The sequence below is a fragment of the Mytilus galloprovincialis genome, chromosome 7 (assembly GCF_965363235.1).
Source record: "Mytilus galloprovincialis chromosome 7, xbMytGall1.hap1.1, whole genome shotgun sequence".
Lineage (NCBI taxonomy): Eukaryota > Metazoa > Mollusca > Bivalvia > Mytilida > Mytilidae > Mytilus > Mytilus galloprovincialis.
This window is the reverse complement of record NC_134844.1, coordinates 94,882,962-94,902,827: the sequence shown is the minus strand read 5'-3', so window position 1 is coordinate 94,902,827 and position 19,866 is coordinate 94,882,962. Positions and strand designations below refer to the sequence as shown.

The 19,866-nt window shown below is 31.7% G+C and overlaps 1 protein-coding gene across 1 annotated transcript in view; it reads left to right on the top strand.

Moving 5' to 3' along the window:
- The window catches only part of LOC143084330 (uncharacterized), a 167,661-nt gene extending 148,239 nt beyond the window's left edge, over positions 1-19,422 (top strand). The window contains exons 15-20 of the mRNA XM_076260741.1: positions 3,947-4,059; positions 5,629-5,754; positions 9,817-9,911; positions 15,243-15,465; positions 17,123-17,398; positions 19,255-19,422. Of these exons, the coding sequence (XP_076116856.1) occupies positions 3,947-4,059; positions 5,629-5,754; positions 9,817-9,911; positions 15,243-15,465; positions 17,123-17,398; positions 19,255-19,422 (1,001 nt within the window). The remainder of the gene's footprint in view (positions 1-3,946; positions 4,060-5,628; positions 5,755-9,816; positions 9,912-15,242; positions 15,466-17,122; positions 17,399-19,254) is intronic.
- Positions 19,423-19,866: the final 444 nt, after the last annotated feature.

Genomic DNA, 19,866 nt, shown 5'->3' with positions numbered 1-19,866 from the left:
TCATTTATTTCTTTCTTAAGATTTATATTCTCATATTCTTTGTTCTGTAAATCAACACTTTTGATATAAAATTTTTCTTTAAGCTGTAAGCGGTTTTTTTTCTATCAGTTTTCTCAATTTGTTTTTTATATCCCTATTTTCATTATTAAATTTCTTACTTTTTTCATTGTTGTTTTTTTCCTTTAATGCTAGACTTCTTTCCTAACGTTTAAATATTTTGTATAGTTTACTTTTTTCAATCTTATAACACTTTGCTTAATTGTCTCATTTTCCCGTTTTAAAATTATATTCCTTCTTCTTCTTAGTTGTACATTTTTAATCTTATATTTTGTTTTGCAATTTTAGTTTCAGTTTCTTGAAGTCTTGCATTTTCCTACACCAGATTTTCCTCATTCTCTGTATAGATATTCTGATTTTCATTTAAGGCATGTTTTTGGTTTAAAACACATATTGGGTAATTGCTTGGTTTTTTTTTCTCTTCAGTTTGTGGTGAGACAAGTTTTATTTAATTTACACTATTGATGAATTAAAAAAAAATGTTGATTTAAAGATTTCTAACTCTTCCTTTTTATTGTTTTTCATCAAGCTTTGATAGATGTAATTTATTTCTATTCATGAAAAGCATCAACTGTCAAAATGTCCTTTGATGAAACGTTCAATCCTGGATTCATGAAAGTAGACCGTTATTCCTAAACAGTCACAGACAGGTCCAACAAAGTCGATCATGTTTGGTTTTTCATGAGGCATTTATTGCTCAACTGATGCATTAAAAACTTTTTTTTTTTGCTTATATTAATCATCACAATTCTTGTTACATTACACCATTTTTTGGGTACCTGTATAGCTGGATATTAGAGATGAAGAACTTCTTCTAGAATGGTATAAACAGGAAATCATTAAATGTCAGCTATAGCTGTAGTATAAGCTTCAACTTAGTACTTGTAATAAAGATTATTTGAATCCTCCCCCTTTTTTTCAGTACCAGGGCCAAAAAATAAAAACAAAGTCCAGACCTGAAAAAAAAATTGCGCAGCATCCCTCCTGTAACAGACACATTTGTTTATCACCCCACCCTTTTAATACCAGACCAGAAGGAGGACATTAAATCTCAATAGGGAGAAAGTATGAAGGGCTGATCTCATTTATTAATGACAGAAGATCATCCACACTACTCTTTGAACTAGCCCACTATAAAAAAAAGTGTAAAGCATCCTTACCTAATACTTTCTTTTTATTGATGAAATCTGTAACATCACATTCTGTCCATCCACTCAATTTTATCAGCTCACAAGGTTGAGTATTGTCCATTTCGTTAGCGTAACGTTAAACGTTATTGTAAAAGCGTCATAAGAAACAGAAGTGCTAATATGGCGAGTGGCTCATTCACCGCCGGGGTTGCGAAATTGGAAGTCGTCGGTACTGCGAATTAAAATTTGAAGCAGACGTCATGGAAAGGAAAACGAAAGTTGTTATCGCGAATTTGTAAAGTTTGATGAAAGTCAGTTAATCATTTATTGAGAAGAATTTTTCACGATAATAATGCAAATTTTCTTATCAGATTTATATTGTTTTCATCATTCATTTCGAACATATGACCTGTTAAAGTATGTTTTGAAAATTAAAGAAAAAATAGCGGCCATTTAGATCCGACGTCAAAATGGCGTCATGTGTCATACCTAACGACAGTTGTTTCCCATTCGTTTAATGTGTTTGAGCTTTTGATTTTGCCATTTTATAACGGACTTTCCGTTTGGAATATTCCCTGGAGTTTGGTATTTTTTTTTTACTTGAGGATAGTTAGCTCATCGGTAATAAGACATAAACATCTTTAAATTTACGGAAGTGACATTTTCGTGTTTTTGGCATCCAAGGTGTTCTATAGTTTTAAACGGGCTGGGCTATTTCATTATCATTTCACAGAATTTATTTCTGCAACAGGTGTAACCTATTTTTTCGATGGCATTCAGCAATATCAAAAGTCTCAAGGTTCGAAAAATTACACCTAGATATTATGTTTTAGAAAATGTGCATTTTTGGTAGGTTTGAATGAACATTGTGTACTGACATACCCTAAATCAAGGAACTGAGAAGTCCAAAAGCAACCAAAAATAAAGAAATACATATTCTTACTGTGTTTCCAGACGATGAAGGCATTGAAATTACTCCTTCTTGTTTGAGGACAAAGTTTATAAAAATCATAAAAATATGTATTATCATACCTCATTTCCTTATTTTTATATTGTGGCAATTTTTGACCGGAATAGCCTTCCATAGACAGTTTTATCACGGAAGCTTTCCTTGTAATGCTCTTACTTTAAGGATGAAATTGCTCACAAAATAATGTTTTAACAAAATTACGAACTCAAACTTGAATTTAGAAAGGGTGAAATTCAATAAAACCTGATAAAACCAAAAGCTCGACTATATTAATTAACGGAACGAATGGAAAACAAGCCGCATATTCCTGATTCGGTACAGGCACTAAAAAAATAGTGGGTCAAACCTGGTTTAATAGCTAGCTAAACCTCCAACTTGTCTTACAGTTGTTTTTTTATTGACAAAATTGTGTGAGCAACCGAAACATATATAATTGGTTAGCGTGACAATCATTGGGATCCATCAGCCAAAATTATGTAAACATACATCATAGATATACAACACAACTGACTTTAAAAAAGTACAAATAAAACATACAAATAAATCCGATAAAGACATGAAAGAGGCTACAAAAATGTATTTGTGGTTGATAGTACAGTATAGTACAACACAGTGAGATACATATGTATACACTTTCATGATAAGGTAAAAATTAAGTTAATAGAAATACAAGGGTATACAAAATGAAAACAAAAACTTTAACATTTCACGCGGACGAGTCACACATCTGGACCCATCTGCATCAAGAACGCCCAAAGCCAAAATCAACTAAGCTGGATACACAAATAGCGACCCACGTCAAGAGTCAAACGACCAAATAGAAAATAATGGAAGAAAGACAAATAAAGAGAAAACTGTAAAGTAAAAAACCAAGATACACCACGTCAGCACATAGAATCTATAACTCAATTTCATCCTAGACTCTTGAATATCGTACGTCTTGAGAAAGTTATACTCCATACGCGAGCAAAGTTGGTATAATGCTGCTAAGGTGAGGGAAATTTGTAATTTCAAAATTGAAATCGTCATAGATTCTGGTACTGAAATGACCGCTTGAGTCAAACTCGAGGTATATGTCTAAAAATGATGCGGAGAAAGCTGTGTCTGTGGTTTCTGGGATCTCTAGTTTAGGAGGATATAGAAACGAGTACCCATTCAGAATAATTTGAATTTTTAATGGAGAGAACATCATCAATATACATGTTTGTGAAATTAATTGATCTAGCTTCTTTGATCTTCTAGTTTGTTTACAAGTGCCTGAAGGAACTCCGACTCACATAAAAATATGAAAAGGTCAGCAGGGAAAGGTGCACAATTGTTTTTTTAAAAATGCCGGCAACCTGCTGAAAATTCAACTTGCGAATTCAAGAATGAATTTAATCTTTTTCAAATACACTGACTTTAATCTGCCCATGACCCAAAGCAAGGACAGTCTATCTCGTCCAGTGAAAGTAAGCCAGATATTATTGTAATTCTTTCCAAATTCAAATAGCTCTCAGAGTTAACCCTAATGAAAGATAGCCAAAAAAAAAACACAAATAATTTTAGTATCCAAATATCCATCACAAGAAGAAAGCAAAACAAATTGAAAATCAAAATGTAGCAAATAAGAAGTTATGATAATCCTCTGTTAATTATGTTTATTCTATAGGATGAGGTTACCTCAACGCATAAGAATAAACAATGTCAAGAGTAAAGAACCTATGATGTCATCAATTTGCTTAAATTGATACATTTGACGTAAAATGTCAAGTTTTAATATAAATCAACATGCTTTCTCTCATTTTAGCTAGTTTCAATGCTGAAGAGTTTGTTAATGATACGGAGGGATTTGGAGATATTGTAGGAGCAACGATTGATTCTATTCATCATATGCATATAGAGATAGAAGAAAAAGAGCACGTAAGATGTGTCTATTTATTTATACGCAACGCTTTGAAGAAGCAGATGTATATTGTTTTTGGCCCGTCCTTCCGTCCCTCTGTTAGACATTTTGTTTTCGAATGTTAACAAAAATAATCTTTATCGGATTGCGATCTTATTTGGATAAACATTCACATAAAATAAGAGGAAGATCCCTATTGATTTTAAGGTCCCCATCGGAGTAACTATAATTGGACTGAAATTTGTGCAGCTTAACAGTTTCAGGCTGCTAAATCAAATTCTTTATATGGGATTTTTAACTAATTTGAAATATGATAACATTTAATAAAAGGAAGATTCTTGTTAACTTTGAGGTTAATAACCTAAGATCAAAGTCCCAATTACTTCAGTATATTTTTACATTTATTAGAAGAACGATCATGAATGATTTTGAAGTCTTTTTTTTATTCTAGCGTATTTTTTTAAAAATGCCTCGTGCCTTCAATGTTTCGTATTTAAAACTTGTCACTCGCGGTTTTTTGCTGAATTCGTGCTATATATTCAACTTCTGTGTAGTGTTTGTCGACCTATTTGTTTTTTCGTTTCTTAATTTTTTGTCATTGTGTTGTATAATTTTTTAAAGTTGTTTCTGATTCCCCCTTTGTCTAATTCTCACTGATGCTGTTGAAACCATTCTCACTATTCAAAGTATATGTGTTTTGTGGATGTTAAGAGAGGCGAAATATACCAAAGAGACAATCAAACTCATAATTAAAAAAATAACTAAATCACAATTTTAATAAAGATCTGGTTGTAACGCATCAATGCGCATGATTTCAAAACATTTATAAAAGTTACACATTCCCCTTATTTCAGGTCCAACCATTTTATCGGAATGCTTTGCCAGACTTTGGTCACGTTACATATGTATACAGAAGTAAATAATTTCGGAAACATACATAAAAAGATATCCAACAAGAAAGGCGAACAAATAATGTCATTATTGTCATAAATTGCCCGCTCGTCTCAAAATGCAGAAACCGTTCAAACATTCAGAGAACAAAAGGGAACAACACAATATTTATTTGACATAAAAATAAGAAGATTAAGTATGATTGCCGTACGGCCTTCAACAATGAGAAAAAACCCATACCGCATAGTCAGCTATAAAAGGCCCCGAGTTATTATGTTAAACTGACCACAGATATGTTCATATTATCATGGCCACAATCCAATCCCTTTAATGTTTCTGAATTGACCAAAATGTAAATTACAACCGTATTTTTTTACCGTGAACAATATGATAGGTGTCACTACTGAATATGTCCATCCGTAACACCCGCTTCCTATGTTTCTTTTTTTGTTTAAATCTGTTGCTCATTATATATAATAAGACAACGCCATGACAAATTTAAAAAAAAAAACAACATAAAAACAGTCCACAAAACTTGATACAACTATTGAAGTTGTATCTTCTTTCTTTTTTTATTTACATGAAAGAGTCTTATATCTTTTACAAAACAGTTACAACTGATTGATTAACAGATAATATAATTTCATTTTTTATTTTACCGTAACGATGTTTATTTCTCTGTAATTTTCTTACAGATAATTGAGGAAATGGTTACAGTTTTAGCTGTGTTACCTACAGAAAACGAAGCTGAAATGGAAAATGTCTTAGAAGCTTCGAACCAAATTTCTAAGGAAGCAGATGCCTTATCTGATAACGTGCAGGTAGTAAATCAATAATTAGTAGGAATTGTTTGACTATCGGCAACATTCAGGTAGTAAATCAATAATTAGTATGAATTGTTTGACTATCGGATAACATTCAGGAAGTAAATCAATAATTAGTAGGAATTGTTTGACTATCAGATAACATTCAGGTAGTAAATCAATAATTAGTAGGAATTGTTTGACTATCAGATAACATTCAGGTAGTAAATCAATAATAAGAATAAATTATTTGACTATCAGATAACATTCAGGTAGTAAATCAATAATTGATATGAATTGTTTGACAAAAGGATAACATTCAGGTAGTAAATCAATAATTGATATGAATTGTTTGACTATCGGATAACATTCAGGTAGTAAATCAATAATTAGTATGAATTGTTTGACTATCGGCAACATTCAGGTAGTAAATCAATAATTAGTAGGAATTGTTTGACTATCGGCAACATTCAGGTAGTAAATCAATAATTAGTATGAATTGTTTGACTATCAGATAACATTCAGGTAGTAAATCAATAATTAGTAGAAATTGTTTGACTATCAGATAACATTCAGTTAGTAAATCAATAATTAGTAGGAATTGTTTGACTATCAGATAACATTCAGGTAGTAAATCAATAATTAGTAGGAATTGTTTGACTATCAGATAACATTCAGGTAGTAAATAAATAATAAGAATAAATTATTTGACTATCAGATAACATTCAGGTAGTAAATCAATAATTGATATGAATTGTTTGACAATAGGATAACATTCAGGTAGTAAATCAATAATTAGTATGAATTGTTTGACTATAGGATAACATTCAAGTAGTAAATCAATAATTGATATGAATTGTTTGACTATCGGATAACATTCAGGTAGTAAATCAATAATTAGTATGAATTGTTTGACTATCGGCAACATTCAGGTAGTAAATCAATAATTAGTAGGAATTGTTTGACTATCGGCAACATTCAGGTAGTAAATCAATAATTAGTATGAATTGTTTGACTATCAGATAACATTCAGGATGTAAATCAATAATTAGTAGAAATTGTTTGACTATCAGATAACATTCAGATAGTAAATCAATAATTAGTAGGAATTGTTTGACTATAGGATATTATTCAGGTAGTAAATCAATAATCAGCATGAATTTTTGGCTATAGGATAACATTCAGGTAGTAAATCAATAATTGATATGAATTGTTTGACAATAGGATAACATTCAGGTAGTAAATCAATATATAGTATGAATTGTTTGACTATAGGATAACATTCAGGTAGTAAATCAATAATTGATATGAATTCTTTGACTAAAGGATACCATTCAGGTAGTAAATCAATAATTAGTAGGAATTGTTTGACTATCAGATAACATTCAGTAGTAAATCAATAATTAGTATGAATTGTTTGACTATCGGCAACATTCAGGTAGTAAATCAATAATTAGTAGGAATTGTTTGACTATCGGCAACATTCAGGTAGTAAATCAATAATTAGTATGAATTGTTTGACTATAGGATAACATTCAGGTAGTTAATCAATAATTGATATGAATTATTTGACTATCGGATAACATTCAGGTAATAAATCAATAATTTATATGAATTGTTTGACTATAGGATAACATTCAGGTAGTAAATCAATAATTGATATGAATTCTTTGACTATAGGATAACATTCAGGTAGTAAATCAATAATTGATATGAACTGTTTGACTATCAGATAACATTCATGAGGTAAATCAATAATAAGTACGAATTGTTTGACTATCGGATAACATTCAGGTAGTAAATCAATTATTGATATGAATTGTTTGATTATCGGATAACATTCAGGTAGTAAATCAATAATTAGTATGAATTGTTTGACTATAGGATAACATTCAAGTAGTAAATCAATAATTGATATGAATTGTTTGACTATCGGATAACATTCAGGTAGTAAATCAATAATTAGTATGAATTGTTTGACTATAGGATAACATTCAGGTAGTAAATCAATAATTGATATGAATTCTTTGACTATAGGATAACATTCAGGTAGTAAATCAATAATTGATATGAACTGTTTAACTATCAGATAACATTCAGGTAGTAAATCAATAATTAGTATGAATTGTTGGACTATCAGATAACATTCAGGTAGTAAATCAATAATTTATATGAGTTGTTTGACTATAGGATAACATTCAGGTAGTAAATCAATAATTAGTATCAATTGTTTGACTATCGGCAACATTCAGGTAGTAAATCAATAATTAGTATAAATTGTTTGACTATCGGATAACATTCAGGTAGTAAATCAATAATTGATATAAATTGTTTGACTATAGGATAACATTCAGGTAGTAAATCAATAATTGATATGAATTGTTTGACTATAGGATAACATTCAGGTAGTAAATCAATAATTAGTACGAAATGTTTGACTATCAGATAACATTCAGGAAGTAAATCAATAATTAGTATGAATTGTTTGACTATCGGATAACATTCAGGTAGTAAATCAATAATAAGAAGGAATTGTTTGACTATCAGATAACATTCAGGTAGTAAATCAATAATTAGTATGAATTGTTTGACCATCAGATAGCATTCAGGTAGTAAATCAATAATTAGTAGGAATTGTTTGACTATCAGATAACATTCAGTTAGTAAATCAATAATTAGTAGGAATTGTTTGACTATCAGATAACATTCAGTTAGTATATCAATAATTAGTAGGAATTGTTTGACTATCAGATAACATTCAGTTAGTAAATCAATAATTAGTAGGAATTGTGTGTGTGTTTGACTATCAGATAACAGTCAGGTAGTAAATCAATAATTAGTAGGAATTGTTTGACTATCAGATAACATTCAGGTAGTAAATCAATAATTAGTAGGAATTGTTTGACTATCAGATAACATTCAGTTAGTAAATCAATAATTAGTAGGAATTGTTTGACTATCAGATAACATTCAGTTAGTAAATCAATAATTAGTAGGAATTGTTTGACTATCAGATAACATTCAGGTAGTAAATCAATAATTAGTAGGAATTGTTTGACTATCAAATAACAGTCAGGTAGTAAATCAATAATAAGTATGAATTGTTTGACTATCGGATAACAGTCAGGTAGTAAATCAATAATTAGTATGAATTGTTTGACTATCGGATAACATTCAGGTAGTAAATCAATAATTAGTAGGAATTGTTTGACTATCAGATAACATTCAGGTAGTAAACCAATAATTAGTAGGAATTGTTTGACTATCAGATAACATTCAGGTAGTAAATCAATAATTAGTATAAATTGTTTGACTATCGGATAACATTCAGGTAGTAAATCAATAATTAGTAGGAATTGTTTGACTGGATTTCTCTCTTGTAGATGATACAAATTTACTAAAAATTAGTTAAAATATCCGTCTTTTAAAAACGAGAGAGATTAAAATTGTAATTACTTTCGAAAGAATTTTCATGATATCCCGGTGAAATAAAAAAAAAAAAGAAAATTTCACATATAAAATAAATCTGACAATTTTACTCCTCTGACGTCATTCAATACTGGATATTGTCTGGATGTTGTCGATGACGTTGCTTTAGAATGAGTAGAAATAAATATAGGTGTCAGACCACCAATTACTCCCTCAAATTTAGAACGAATGTAAAAGGAGCCCTACTCTGACACAAAATAGTGCTTATGATGTCATTGTTTACTTAAACTAACCAACACATTTGCAGAAATGAAACTTTCGGTGAAACAAAACCGACAAACAATAGTACAGAAGACACAACATAGAAAACTAAAATACTATGAAAGCTGTGAAATTGCAAAATTTGGTTGAACAGTTAGGGATTTTCAATTTGTTTAGTTCCTCCTCTTTCTTTTTACCCATTTGAAATAAGAATTCCATGGTCAATGTAATAAAAAGAATAAGTTACCCAGGAATTGAAACATTTAAAAATATTCAACTCTAACTATAAAACAATGATAATTAAGTCATATGCAAATTATTAAACATGAAAATTGAGCATCATTACATTTTCATGATGCAAAGTTTTTGATTATTTTAGTTTTCTTACAGGATGCGTTACTTAATGTTATGGACAAGATATCTGACAAGATATCACATACAGATGTCAATAAAAGTGAACCGGGGAAAGTAGAAAATATGGTCAAGTAAGTATAACATTAAAATAAACCGGGGAAAGTAGAAAGTATGGTCAAGTAAGTATAACATTAAAGCGAACCGGGGAAAGTAGAAAATATGGTCAAGTGAGTATAACATTAAAGTGACCGGGGGAAGTAGAAAATATGACCAAGTGAGTATAACTTTAAAGTGAACCGGGGAAAGTAGAAAATATGGTCAAGTGAGTATAACATTAAAGTGAACCGGGGAAAGTACAAAATATGGTCATTGAGTATAATATTAAACAGAACCGGGGAAAGTATAAAATATGGTCAAGTGAGTATAATATTAAAGTGAACCTGGGAAAGTAGAAAATATGGTCAAGTGAGTATAATATTAAAGTGAACCGCGGAAAGTAGAAAATATGGTCAAGTGAGTATAATATTACAGTGAGCCGGGGAAAGTAGACAATATGGTCAAGTGACTATAACATTGAAGTGAACCTGGGAAAGTAGAAAATATGGTCAAGTGAATATAATATTAAAGTGAACCGAGGATAGTAGACAATATGGTCAAGTGAGTATAACATTAAAGTGAACCGGGTAAAGTAGAAAATATGGTCAAGTGAGTATAACATTAAAGTGAACCGGGGAGAGTAGAAAATATGGTCAAGTGAGTCTAATATTAAAGTGAACCGGGAAAAGTATAAAATATGGCCAAGTAAGTATAACATTATGGCGAACCGGGCAAAGTAGAAAATATGTTTAAGTGAGTATAACATTAAAGTTAACCGGGGAAAGTAGAAAATATGGTCAAGTGAGTATAACCTTAAGGGAACCGAGGAATGTAGAAAATATGGTCAAGTGAGTATAACCTTAAAGCGAACCGAGGAAAGTAGAAAATATTGTCAAGTGAGTATAACATTAAAGTGAACTAGGGAAAGTAGAAAATATGGTCAAGTGAGTATAACATTAAAGTAAACCGGGGAAAGTAGAAAATATGGTCAAATGAGTATAACATTGAAGTGAACCAGGGAAAGTAGAAAATATGGTCAAGTGAGTATAACATTAAAGTGAACCGGGGAAAGTATAAAATATAGTCAAGTGAGTATAACATTAAAGTGAACCGGGGAAAGTAGAAAATATGGTCAAGTGAGTATAACATTAAAGGTAACCAGGGAAAGTAGAAAATATGGTCAAGTGAGTATAACATTAAAATGAACCGCGGAAAGTAGAAAATATGGTCAAGTGAGTATAACATTAAAGTGAACCGCGGAAAGTAGAAAGTATGGTCAAGTAAGTATAACATTAAAGCGAACCGGGGAAAGTAGAAAATATGGTCAAGTGAGTATAACATTAAAGTTAACCGCGGAAAGTAGAAAGTATGGTCAAGTGAGTATAACATTAAAACGAACCGGGGAAAGTAGAAAATATGGTCAAGTGAGTATAACATTAAAGTGAACCGCGGAAAGTAGAAAGTATGGTCAAGTAAGTATAACATTAAAGCGAACCGGGGAAAGTAGAAAATATGGTCAGGTGAGTATAACATTAAAACGAACCGGGGAAAATAGAAAATATGGTCAAGTGAGTATAACATTTAAGTGAACCGGGGAAAGTATAAAATATGGCCAAGTAAGTATAACATTAAAGTGAACCGGGAAAAGTAGAAAATATGGCCAAGTAAGTATAACATTAAAGTGAACCGGGAAAAGTATAAAATATGGCCAAGTAAGTATAACATTAAAGTGAACCGGGGAAAGTAGAAAGTATGGTCAGGTAAGTATAACATTAAAGTGAACCGCGGAAAGTAGAAAATATGGTCAAGTGAGTTTAACATTAAAGTGAACCGCGGAAAGTAGAAAGTATGGTCAAGTGAGTATAACATTAAAACGATTCGGGGAAAGTAGAAAATATGGCCAAGTGAGTATAACATTAAAGTGAACCGGGGAAAGTAGAAAATATGGCCAAGTAAGTATAACATTAAAGCGAACCGCGGAAAGTAGAAAATATGGCCAAGTAAGTATAACATTAAAGTGAACCGAGGAAAGTAGAAAATATGGTCAAGTAAGTATAACATTAAAGTGAACCGGGGAAAGTAGAAAGTATGGTCAAGTAAGTATAACATTAAAGTGAACCTGGGAAAGTAGAAAATATGGTCAAGTAAGTATAACATCAAAGTTAACCCGGGAAAGTAGAAAATATGGACAGTGAGTATAACATTAAAGTGAACCGGGGAAAGTAGAAAATATGGTCAAGTAAGTATAACATTAAAGTGACCGGGGGAAGTAGGAAATATGACCAAGTGAGTATAACTTTAAAGTGAACCGGGGAAAGTAGAAAATATGGTCAAGTGAGTATAATATTAAAGTGAACCTGGGAAAGTAGAACATATGGTCAAGTGAGTATAACATTAAAGTGAACCGGGGAAAGTACAAAATATGGTCAAGTGAGTATAATATTAAACAGAACCGGGGAAAGTATAAAATATGGTCAAGTAAGTATAATATTAAAGTGAACCTGAGAAAGTAGAAAATATGGTCAAGTAATTATAACATCAAAGTTAACCCGGGAAAGTAGAAAATATGGACAGTGAGTATAACATTAAAGTGAACCGGGGAAAGTAGAAAATATGGTCAAGTAAGTATAACATTAAAGTGACCGGGGGGAAGTAGAAAATATGACCAAGTGAGTATAACTTTAAAGTGAACCGGGGAAAGTAGAAAATATGGTCAAGTGAGTATAACATTAAAGTGAACCGGGGAAAGTACAAAATATGGTCATTGAGTATAATATTAAACAGAACCGGGGAAAGTATAAAATATGGTCAAGTGAGTATAATATTAAAGTGAACCTGGGAAAGTAGAAAATATGGTCAAGTGAGTATAATATTAAAGTGAACCGCGGAAAGTAGAAAATATGGTCAAGTGAGTATAATATTACAGTGAGCCGGGGAAAGTAGACAATATGGTCAAGTGACTATAACATTGAAGTGAACCTGGGAAAGTAGAAAATATGGTCAAGTGAATATAATATTAAAGTGAACCGAGGATAGTAGACAATATGGTCAAGTGAGTATAACATTAAAGTGAACCGGGGAAAGTAGAAAATATGGTCAAGTGAGTATAACATTAAAGTGAACCGGGGAGAGTAGAAAATATGGTCAAGTGAGTCTAATATTAAAGTGAACCGGGAAAAGTATAAAATATGGCCAAGTAAGTATAACATTATGGCGAACCGGGCAAAGTAGAAAATATGTTTAAGTGAGTATAACATTAAAGTTAACCGGGGAAAGTAGAAAATATGGTCAAGTGAGTATAACCTTAAGGGAACCGAGGAATGTAGAAAATATGGTCAAGTGAGTATAACCTTAAAGCGAACCGAGGAAAGTAGAAAATATTGTCAAGTGAGTATAACATTAAAGTGAACCAGGGAAAGTAGAAAATATGGTCAAGTGAGTATAACATTAAAGTAAACCGGGGAAAGTAGAAAATATGGTCAAATGAGTATAACATTGAAGTGAACCAGGGAAAGTAGAAAATATGGTCAAGTGAGTATAACATTAAAGTGAACCGGGGAAAGTATAAAATATAGTCAAGTGAGTATAACATTAAAGTGAACCGGGGAAAGTAGAAAATATGGTCAAGTGAGTATAACATTAAAGGTAACCAGGGAAAGTAGAAAATATGGTCAAGTGAGTAGAACATTAAAGTGATCCAGGGAAAGCAGAAAACATGGTCAAGTGAGTATAACATTAAAGTGAACCGGGGAAAGTATAAAATATGGTCAAGTGAGTATAACATTAAAGTGAACCGGGGAAAGTAGAAAATATAGTCAAATGAGTATAACATTAAAGTGAACCAGGGAAAGTAGAAAACATGGTCAAGTGAGTATAACAGTGAAGTGAATCGAGGAAAGTAGAAAATATGGTCAAGTGAGTATAACATTAAAGTGAACCGAGGAAAGTAGAAAATATGGTCAAGTGAGTATAACCTTAAGGGAACCGAGGAAAGTAGAAAATATGGTCAAGTGAGTATAACATTCAAGTGAACCAGGGAAAGTAGAAAATATGGTCAAGTGAGTATAACATTAAAGTAAACCGGGGAAAGTAGAAAATATGGTCAAATGAGTATAACATTGAAGTGAACCAGGGAAAGTAGAAAATATGGTCAAGTGAGTATAACATTAAAGTGAACCGCTGAAAGTTGATAATATGGTCAAGTGTGTAAAACTTTAGGTGAACCGGGGAAAGTAGAAAATATGGTCAAGTGAGTATAACATTAAAGTGAACCGCTGAAAGTTGATAATATGGTCAAGTGTGTAAAACATTAGCTGAACCGGGGAATGTAGAAAATATGATCAAGTGAGTATAACATTAAAGTGAACCGGGGAAAGAAAAAAATATGGTCAAGTGAGTATAACATTAAAGTGAACCGAGGAAAGAAGAAAATATGGTCAAGTGAGTATAACATTACGGTTAACCGGGGAAAGTAGAAAATATGGTCAAGTGAGTATAACCTTAAGGGAACCGAGGAAAGTAGAAAATATGGTCAAATCAGTATAACATTCAAGTGAACCAGGGAAAGTAGAAAATATGGTCAAGTGAGTATAACATTAAAGTAAACCGGGGAAAGTAGAAAATATGGTCAAATGAGTATAACATTGAAGTGAACCAGGGAAAGTAGAAAATATGGTCAAGTGAGTATAACATTAAAGTGAACCAGGGAAAATATAGAATATGGTCAAGTGAGTATAACATTAAAGAGAACCGGGGAAAGTAGAAAATATGGTCAAGTGAGTATTACATTTAAGTGAACCGGGGAAAGTAGAAAATATGGTCAAATGAATATAACATTTAAGTGAACCGGGGAAAGTAGAAATTATGGTCAAGTGGGTATAACATTAAAGTGAACCGGGGAAAGTAGAAAATATAGTCAAATGAGTATAACATTAAAGTGAACCGGGGAAAGTAGAAAATATGGTCAAGTGAATATAACATTTAAGTGAACCGGGGAAAGTAGAAAATATGGTCAAGTGAGTATAACATTAAAGTGAACCGGTGAAAGTAGAAAATATAGTCAAATGAGTATAACATTAAAGTGAACCGGGGAAAGTAGAAAATATGGTCAAGTGAGTATAACATTGAAGTGAACCAGGGAAAGTAGATAATATGGTCAAGTGTGTAAAACATTAAAGTGAACCGCGGAAAATAGATAATATGGTCAAGTGAGTATAACATTAAAGTGAACCAGGGAAAGTAGAAAATATGACCAAGTGAGTATAACATTAAAGTGAACAGGGGAAAATAGAAAATATTTTCATTAAAATTCCGGTTGCGGTCTTTCTGTCCTTTTTGATAAATAGAACACGTCTTTCTATTTTCAGGTCACTTTTTGATTCGAGTTCCAATCTGTTGGATTTAAATCATGTACCTGAACGTCATATTGTAAAAGAAAAGGTTATAGTGGAAGATAAATCTGAAACTGAAGATGTCATACATGTAGAAGAAACAGAACCTGAACAAGAAGTTCCATATGAAAGTCCAGAAGAACAACAAGAAACACAAGTACAAGAAACAGAGGCAGAAATCAAGGCGAGAGAAAAAAAGGTAAAACGATCACTTACAATGTATTTTACATTACAATACTCACATTAATGAGATTATACAGAAATAGGGAAACTTCTTTAAGGAATATTGTTTTCTACATTTTTTATCAAGTTGAAACCATATTAATAGTTATCAAAGGTACCATGCTTATAATTTGATACGCCAGACGCGCGTTTTGTAACACAAGACTCATCAGTGACGCTCAGGTCAAAATAGTTAAGATATTAAGAATTTTTGAAAGAATTTGAAACGGTTTATTAAACATGTTAAATAAGATTTACGAATTGGAAATACAAAATTAGGTCAAACAACTATTTCTATGTTTCTATTTTTCATACTGCTTATCCGTTTTTACTACAATCACAGTTCAAAGAATATAACAGGAATTATTAGAATTTATTTTATAACAGAAAATATTTTTCTATTCAAATAAATGTTTATAACTGGCATGTAAAAATGATGTAAGAAGTCGGTTTTGAATGTGTTGACCAGTGGGTCTTAATTTTTGTTATTTAAATCTCGACGACACATTTATACTTATTTAGCATAATTTTCTGAGAAACAACTGTTTAAAAACAATTTAGTCATTCAAGAGCAACAAGAGACATGGTGATGGTCGTTTTGAAATATTTTTTTTTAATAATTTTCCTCCATTTTTCACTTTTTTCATCATTTCCAAAATCCCGCGTCCCTCTTTTCATGTTAATATATTCTTTTCCCCAATAACGCTTTTTTTGCAAGTTTTCCCAATTTTTCACTTTTTCACCTTTCTTTCTTCTAAAATCTCCGTTTTAATCAATTATTCCTACCTTCTTATTTTTTCAACACCAAATAGTACGCATCACTTAGGTGTGTCAATTCTTTTGTTCATTATGTTATGTTTTCGTTAAGTTGCTTATAACACGTATAGAGAGAAAAACTATAAGCCGTTTTAGATCATGAAGACCAAAAGCTGTAAATCACTGATAGATTCCACAACTGCAACAAGTGTGTAACGATATTTCTGGACTCGTGACAGTTATTGTTTATATTTAGAGCATTTGAGATAATTTAAATTTATATTTTGACAATTGGGAAATGTCGTTATACACGAGTTATAGTGGTTGAATATTTCGTGTGACAAAAGTTTGAGAAAAAATACCTGGCTTTTGACAGAGAATAATTTTTGTCACAAAATGTATGACCGCAGGTTTTCATAGGCTTTATATCCTAATATGCATACTCTTATGTTTTTTCATACGAATTTGCAATGCTCACCCTTGCGAAGCAACTTTAATCATCCTATTTTTTTCGGTTGGGCTCAGTCTTTAGTTTTGTGCTCTTTTTTGTGAACTGTTGTTTGTCTTTTGATCTTTATATTTCTTTCGTGTTGTTGTCAGAGTTTATATATGCTACTTTGAATGACATTCATTATCTTTTTAAAAGATCTATTTAAAAAATTATTTGTTTTTTGGTATATTTTATGGCAAACTTTAAGTTAAAGATTAATTCCTAGAAAAATTTAATGTTTACTTTTTACGTTTTGCATTGCCATCCAATGACCCCAGTATGTGACATAGTCAACAAGGTGACGTTATTTTCAATTTATTTAATTCTTTATCTGACTCAATACACGCATATTATCGGTAATATAAATATATAAATAATTCTATATTAGATCGAAAGAACAAAGAAGCTCCTTCACACAGTTGATATCATAGCTGATTCAGCACTTAAAACTCTGTCAGACGATGAACCTAAGACAATGGAATTCTCAACAAAGACCATGAATTTAGTAGTTGGAGTTTCCAAATTAAACAATTCAACAAACACTTCAACAGATATAAGCACTTCCAGGAAAATTGGTAACAAAACCGTCACTAGTTCCTTCAAACTACCACCAGAAATAAAAGAACAACTTAAAGAAGCTAGTAAGAATGGATTTAAATTTCAGGTATATTTTTGTGTAGATTTGTCAAGGCAGGTTGCAAAAAATACTTCTTTGGTTAAAACTATCGTTTCACTGTACCTGAAATAAAAACAAATTAAAACTGTGCACTCATAAGGGCAGATAATTGTACTGAATTACTGGTAGTATGATATGTGTTGTTTTTTTAACAACATAAGGTCAGTGATTCTCTTTTTCATTTGGTACCGTTGAAGTATTTATCAAAATCAATTATCTCATTGAAATGAAATGCTAAACACAATCTTGTTCATGTTAATGACAGTCTATTAGGGCTGTTCATGAACATACTATGCTACCTTCAAGGAGGACACTTCTATTTTTTATTTGGGTGTTCATATTTGAATATTTAGGAAAGATGAATGGTGTTTCCTTGAACAAGATGTAAACACTGGGTTCACATATCTATTACACGGTGTTACAAGACAGTAATATGTACAAGATGTAAACACTGGGTTCACATATCTATTACGGTGTTACAAGCAGGGTTTCCGCTGGCGGTCGCCATTTTCGCAATTTGCGAAAAAATAATAATTGTGGCTATTAAAATTTGTCATTGGCGAAAGAATTTGGCGAAAGAAATATATATAACAATTTATTTTCAGTCGTCTTGTTTATTTATCTTTTTCGGGTTTCTCGGACTATACCCGATCAGACAATACTCGGAATTAACCTTGAACTCGTTAAGATTTTATCAGAAAATCAATTATCAGCTGATTGCATTTATAGCTATCGACATCAAAGGACTAATTAATAAAGGTGTAGATTGTATTATATGAAATGATATGGTTAAATGTCGTCCGTCACATGTCACAAACAGGATTTTGCCACTTTGCGACGCACGTGTTGAAGCAAAATGTTGACACTTCCTCTCGATCCTTCTTTTAATGATAGTCAAGAAAAGAAAACTGTTGTTATGACGAAAAATCTTCAAAGGCAAGAAAGGTCTCTGATTTAAAACTTTATCATTTAACTTTGATATAGATAATTGATTTGAGTGGGTACTTTAAAGTCGTTTCAGTGACACACGTGTTTCAATGTTTCAAGCATAGTTTTACTTATTTACGATGGTCTAGAAAAGAAAACTGTCGTTATGAAGAAATCTATTCAAAAGGTTAGGTTGGCATGAGAGTAACACTTCAATGTAATGACTACACCTTACACGAGGGATAAATTTCAAGTGGTAAAATGTTTCGTTTTGTTGTAAAAACCACTTTTTCTTGGGGGGGGGGGGGGTGGAGGGGGGGGGGGGGGCGATGTCAAATTTTAAAAGAAAAATATATTTGTGCTACTTGGCGAAAAAAATATTAAAGTGGCGAAAAATATATTGTTTTGGCGAAAGAGGTGGCGAAAAAAATAATTGACCCAGGAGAAACCCTGTTTACAAGACAGTAATATGTATGTATGATGTTTTTTTTGGGCAATTTTTCTGATTTATACTGGTTGTGGTTACAAGGTTAATTCCAATTGTATATTTGGCTGGGGTTTTCTATTTTTTTTAAATGTCAATGCGGTGGGGATGACACTTTTTTCTATTACAGATGCTTTACTCAGACAAGAATCCAAAATCTGGGGACAAGTCGTCTGCAATTAATAATTTCCTTTTTCTATTACATACGTTTTTCTCAGACAAGAATCCAAGATCTGGGGACAAGTCGTCTGCAATTAATAATTTCCTTTTTCTATTACATATGCTTTCCTTAGACAAGAATTCAAGAACATTGGACAAGTCGTCTGCATACATTAATTCTCCTTTTTTCTACTACAAATATTTTCCTCAGACAAGAAACAAAGATCTTGGGACAAGTCGTCTGCATACATTAATTCTCCTTTTTCTATTACAGATGCTTTTCTCAGACAAGAATCCAAGATCTTGGGATAAGTCATCTGCATACATTAATTCTCCAATGATATCGCTAATTCTTAAGGATTTAAACCAGAAAACACTTGGTGTAACTAAATTACCAAAGCCTATCATCATTGACATACCTATTGGAAGTAAGAATCTATAAACATCAGAAAAAAGGATACATGATAATGATGTTATGAATTGGGCTGTAAACAATAGTAGATAAAGGTTTACAAATACGAAGACGCCCAAACACATATACTGTAAACAATAGTAGATAAAGGTTTACAAATACGAAGACGCCCAAACACAAATGCTGTAAACAATAGTAGATAAAGGTTTACAAATACGGATACGCCCAAACACAAATACTGTAAACAATAGAAGACAAAGGTTTACAAATACGAAGACGCCCAAACACAAATACTGTAAACAATAGTAGATAAAGGTTTACAAATACGAATACGCCCAAACACAAATACTGTAAACAATAGTAGATAAAGGTTTACAAATACGAATACGCCCAAACACAAATACTGTAAACAATAGTAGATAAAGGTTTACAAATACGAATACGCCCAAACTCAAATACTGTAAACAATAGTAG